The sequence below is a fragment of the Rhinichthys klamathensis genome, unplaced genomic scaffold, assembly GCF_029890125.1.
Source record: "Rhinichthys klamathensis goyatoka isolate OS25496 unplaced genomic scaffold, OSU_Roscu_1.1 h1tg000196l_1, whole genome shotgun sequence".
Taxonomy (NCBI): domain Eukaryota; kingdom Metazoa; phylum Chordata; class Actinopteri; order Cypriniformes; family Leuciscidae; genus Rhinichthys; species Rhinichthys klamathensis.
The window spans coordinates 6,499,296-6,505,113 of NW_026606722.1; the positions used below are offsets into that span (position 1 = coordinate 6,499,296).

At 41.5% G+C, this 5,818-nt stretch overlaps 1 protein-coding gene across 4 annotated transcripts; it reads right to left on the bottom strand.

Moving 5' to 3' along the window:
- Positions 1–2,544: 2,544 nt before the first annotated feature.
- LOC130096199 (uncharacterized) lies at positions 2,545–5,592 on the bottom strand. 4 transcript variants are annotated; one of them, XM_056262881.1, is made up of 9 exons: positions 5,491–5,586; positions 5,364–5,411; positions 5,166–5,234; positions 3,969–4,029; positions 3,817–3,867; positions 3,696–3,740; positions 3,544–3,608; positions 3,352–3,463; positions 2,545–2,867 (listed from the first exon to the last, which is right to left on the bottom strand). In XM_056262881.1, the coding sequence occupies exons 5-9, from the start codon at positions 3,823–3,825 to the stop codon at positions 2,550–2,552; spliced, it is 549 nt and encodes a 182-aa protein (XP_056118856.1). In that variant the 5' UTR covers positions 3,826–3,867; positions 3,969–4,029; positions 5,166–5,234; positions 5,364–5,411; positions 5,491–5,586; the 3' UTR covers positions 2,545–2,549. The 4 variants fall into 4 exon arrangements, with proteins under 4 accessions (XP_056118856.1, XP_056118858.1, XP_056118859.1 ...); XM_056262883.1 differs by lacking the exon at positions 5,166–5,234; XM_056262884.1 differs by lacking the exon at positions 5,491–5,586 and having other exon boundaries at positions 5,364–5,480.
- Between the last annotated feature and the right edge of the window lie 226 nt (positions 5,593–5,818).

Here is a 5,818-nt window from a genome sequence, read left to right on the forward strand (position 1 = left end):
GACATTACTTTGTCATTATTGTAATAAAGCATTACAGAGCGACTCAGACTGCAGATAACAGCACAACTTTGTCTGTCTCCTTGTTTTATTAAACAGAAATAATTTACTGCAGGATGTCGGTACACGATCCGTTCCATCTGCACGATCCGTTCTACGCATGCGCGTAATTACGTAGTAGAAGACGTCACGGTTTTCCTACACTATCGGTACCACGCATGCGTGGATGAAACACTTTACGGCCAGGCGGCACAACTTGCGGCATACCGGTATTTGTGTAACATAGACATTCAATGTTTGTGTAACTTTAGTTGTATTTTGTTTAACATTTCACAGCGGGTCTATTTTGATGTTTTTAAATGTAGCTTACGCTGCATTACGATGTGTTTACGTGGTTGCCAATCCAAAATAATAAAGGAGTTGTGACTGTGAGTTATGAACATACATGATCAATTTCCCCCACTCTCCTTTGCGATTCATTGCTGTATGGTATTAGGCTTAACTGACTTAACTTGCCGTGTTTTGGTCTGAGGTCAGTATTGTCAGATGGTTTGGTGTCATTTTTTTTGATTAAAATTTAATTATTAAATTAAATAAATTATTAATTTATAATCGGCTATTAGTTACCTTTTAAGTTGAGTAATTTTGTATTAGTATGGGTCTATATAGGCTAATATATATCTATATAATCTAAATGCGGAAAATAATCTCTTTAATGTTGTTTACAAAGACAATAAAGGAACATAATATGCATTTCTGCCTAGACTATCTGCACTTACGTGAAAAAAGAACTACAAACAAGTCTGGGGAAACGTTATAGAGTATTTCAAACTGACAATGGAAATGACTTGAAAGAAGCATGTGTACACACAGAAGTGACATGGGACCAGTGGTGGACAGTAGTAAAGTACACTTTTTGAGTATCTTTATTTATCTTTATAAAAACACACACACACACACACACACACACACACACACACACACACACACACACACACACACACACACACACACACACACACACACACACACACACACACACACACACACACACACACACACACACACACACACACACACACACACACACACACACACACACACACACACACACACACACTTTAACAGCTCTCAGTCCACTTCAGACGAACACTCTTTCCGCTGTAACAGCTCAGTCACTTCAGACGAACACTCTTTCCGCTGTAACAGCTCTCAGTCCACTTCAGACGAACACTCTTTCCGCTGTAACAGCTCAGTCACTTCAGACGAACACTCTTTCCGCTGTAACAGCTCAGTCCACTTCAGACGAACACTCTTTCCGCTGTAACAGCTCAGTCCACTTCAGACGAACACTCTTTCCGCTGTAACAGCTCTCAGTCCACTTCAGACGAACACTCTTTCCGCTGTAACAGCTCAGTCACTTCAGACGAACACTCTTTCCGCTGTAACAGCTCAGTCCACTTCAGACGAACACTCTTTCCGCTGTAACAGCTCAGTCACTTCAGACGAACACTCTTTCCGCTGTAACAGCTCAGTCCACTTCAGACGAACACTCTTTCCGCTGTAACAGCTCTCAGTCCACTTCAGACGAACACTCTTTCCGCTGTAACAGCTCTCAGTCCACTTCAGACGAACACTCTTTCCGCTGTAACAGCTCTCAGTCCACTTCAGACGAACACTCTTTCCGCTGTAACAGCTCAGTCCACTTCAGACGAACACTCTTTCCGCTGTAACAGCTCAGTCCACTTCAGACGAACACTCTTTCCGCTGTAACAGCTCTCAGTCCACTTCAGACGAACACTCTTTCCGCTGTAACAGCTCTCAGTCACTTCAGACGAACACTCTTTCCGCTGTAACAGCTCTCAGTCACTACAGACGAACACTCTTTCCGCTGTAACAGCTCAGTCCACTTCAGACGAACACTCTTTCCGCTGTAACAGCTCAGTCCACTTCAGACGAACACTCTTTCCGCTGTAACAGCTCTCAGTCCACTTCAGACGAACACTCTTTCCGCTGTAACAGCTCTCAGTCCACTTCAGACGAACACTCTTTCCGCTGTAACAGCTCAGTCACTTCAGACGAACACTCTTTCCGCTGTAACAGCTCAGTCCACTTCAGACGAACACTCTTTCCGCTGTAACAGCTCTCAGTCCACTTCAGACGAACACTCTTTCCGCTGTAACAGCTCTCAGTCCACTTCAGACGAACACTCTTTCCGCTGTAACAGCTCTCAGTCCACTTCAGACGAACACTCTTTCCGCTGTAACAGCTCTCAGTCCACTTCAGACGAACACTCTTTCCGCTGTAACAGCTCTCAGTCCACTTCAGACGAACACTCTTTCCGCTGTAACAGCTCTCAGTCCACTACAGACGAACACTCTTTCCGCTGTAACAGCTCAGTCACTTCAGACGAACACTCTTTCCGCTGTAACAGCTCTCAGTCCACTTCAGACGAACACTCTTTCCGCTGTAACAGCTCTGTTCATTTAAACGAACACTCTTTCCGCTGTAACACACACACACACACACACACACACACACACACACACACACTAACAAAATGTATAGGGGTGACTGTGCACCCCAACTCCAGCATTTACTCTCAGGTTGAGGGTGTCTTTGCAAATAATCATGAAGGTTTCCATGTCCTGAATGTTTTCAAAAATGAACGTGAAAGGCTCCATGGCATAGCACTTCCTCGACTCCATCAGCACCCTCCACGCTTTCATTTGGTCATCATGATCCATCAACATGTATGATGGTTCTTGCACCTGGCCAGTGAAAAGCCCAATACTGTTCCTCACGATGTATTCTGCCTGGTACATATGTTTCAATGTGAGGGGCAGCTCCTCCACTTCTACCTGTTCCTCCTATGATAAAGTAAAATACCATAAATTAAGACTACAACATAAAATGTTTTGGTCTTTCAAACGGGGCCTAAAGACATCTTTTCAGCAAAAAAATTAACAAATGTCTCTTGGAGATGGCTGCAATGTAACTAAGGGTGAAAGATTGACAACGTTTACATGCACCCTCATAATGCGATTATAATGGGATTTTAGCAATATTGCAATTATATTTTACCTCATGTAAACACAATACTTAAAGCAACACTATGTAACATTTTTACCTTAAAATAATGTTTCCAAAATCTTATCAGTGGTTCATCAAGTCATAACAGGGTGAAAGGCACTTCTGCCATTGCCTGACGGGGTCTGTATCGCTTTTACTGGCACTACGGAACTTCGGGGTTCGGGTAGTAACTTGGCTTGCTACGGTAGTCGGTGTTACCGGTGTTAATTTAACATTTAGAATGCGTACGTGAAAATGGTTGTCTGGTTAGTTTGGCCATACCTTGACTATTTGGGGTCGAGAAATCCTATAAATAGGTGGTAGGGTGCCTGCCATCAGCTGTTCTGCCTCCTCTGTCCAGAAGGCAAAGCGCTGCCCGAAGTTCTGCCCATGCCTATTCAAAAGTATGGTACTTTTAATGTAGCATAATTGTAAAGCAGACCAATGTTTTACTGCTTGAAATATATGCCCTACCTTGCGATCGAGAATTTCTCCAGAATCTGGAGACACCACCACTTCCGAATAGATGGTATGTCAGTCTGTAATACACATGTAATATTGGAGTCTTGCATTGTTTGTTTTTTAACATTCTTTGATACATATACATTCCATGAATTACAACTTACATCCAAAAAGTGAAACATGGCACCAGTACAGATGCAGAGGGCATACTGTTAAAGAGAAAAATAATTACTATGGAGATTTAGGACAAACAGGAAAAATTGAGTAGAAATTGTATAAGTTTACCATAAGCATGAATATCCCACAGCTCTGTCCATCTGACTGAACTGGAAATGGCTGAAAAGTAATATACAGTTACTCAGATGTAATGTTGACAACCATATATAGTGTCCGCTGAGCAAAATGAAATGGCAAATTTACATAGTAAGTAAAGTTACATCAAAATCTTTGCCCGTCTTCTCCACCCACGGTCCATTAGCCACTGCTCCTGCAAGTTGTCTGGAAAAACATTATGCAAAACTGAATCCATAGAACAAGGTTTTTTCCTTAATCCTAAAGCCAGAGAACAAGGCTTTTACTCAATCCTAAAGCCAGAGAACAAGGTTTTTACTCAATCCTAAAGCCAGAGAACAAGGCTTTTACTCAATCCTAAAGCCAGAGAACAAGGCTTTTACTCAATCCTAAAGCCAGAGAACAAGGCTTTTACTCAATCCTAAAGCCAGAGAACAAGGCTTTTACTCAATCCTAAAGCCAGAGAACAAGGCTTTTACTCAATCCTAAAGCCAGAGAACAAGGCTTTTACTCAATCCTAAAGCCAAAGAACAAGGCTTTTAATCAAACCTAAAGCCAGAGAACAAGGCTTTTACTCAATCCTAAAGCCAAAGAACAAGGCTTTTAATCAAACCTAAAGCCAGAGAACAAGGTTTTTACTCAATCCTAAAGCCAGAGAACAAGGCTTTTACTCAATCCTAAAGCCAGAGAACAAGGCTTTTAATCAAACCTAAAGCCAGAGAACAAGGCTTTGCCTGAACAGGATATCAGTCCATTTCACTCAGTTTGATCTGTATTTGTTAAGGCTGTTACACAATGTCATCAGATTGAAGATTTTCAGAGTGCTGTTCAGGCTTAACTGGATGAAAAAAAAAGTAGAAAACACCCCCTATCATGTATTAACTTTAATTCCCATAGTAGCACGTAACTACATGCACTTTATGTTCTTTGTTAGCCTTAATCGGTCACAGGTCAAACCTTGCTAATGTCCTCTGCTTATGCATTTCAAACCTAAATATGGTTCGGTATTTCTCATCTCCAAACCCATTTGGACATAATGAGTCCAGAAAAATAGCCTCCTTCTTAGCAACTAATAACACCTGTGAAGAACATACCCTATTAATGTCAGCTATAGGGGCACCAACTGGTTTAAAAATAGAGGAAAAACTAAAAAACAATGTAACTGTACACAAAGCATGTAGTGGCTTGCTGTTTGTGACCCCCTAGACCATGCTGGCAAAATGATGATATCTTTAGATTCCACATTGTCCTATGAAAAAAAAACTATGTTCAGATCTCCTTGGACATAATCTTCACTTAAAGAGGTGTATCTGCGGGACTTATCAACACATTATACAACTTACCGGCAAACTAGGTTCGCTTAGTTTCCATTTAGGGACTTCAAATAGGTCAGCAATGTGGACATCCATTCCCTGAATAAAATTGTATGTCTGCATTTCATATACATACATCTCACAAAAGTGAGTAGTAAAAATGTGAGAGGTGCACTCACTTTTGCACAAACTTATGTGTAAGTCATCAAGGTAAATACAAATACATACATGTCTCCTGCCTGCCTCCTCTACCAGCCTGAAGCACGCATTCCCAATCTGAAAGCACAGAATGTTTTGCATAATTACAATAAAGGCATTAGAACCATCCAAACTCTTTACAGCAATATCCACTTACACTGCTCTCCACCTGTTCATCTAGCCCCAGGCTCCAAAAGTCTTCCCTTTGAAGACAAACTGGGCCATCCAGAACAACAATTTCTTTTGCTGGACGTGTTCTATCCAGCACATAGGTCAGCTAGAAATAAAAAATATCCCTGTTAGGAATAAGCAATCATGCATTTATTATTTAAAGCACACCAACAAGCTGTGCATGTGAACTATCCAGTTTAGTTTGGCACTCACCACTTGTTCTTGTTGAGGACACAACCTCTTGTGCCACAGTGGACCTTTATTGGCATACTGGTGGTCCACCAGTCCAATGTCTTCTGCATTGTTTTGGCTGC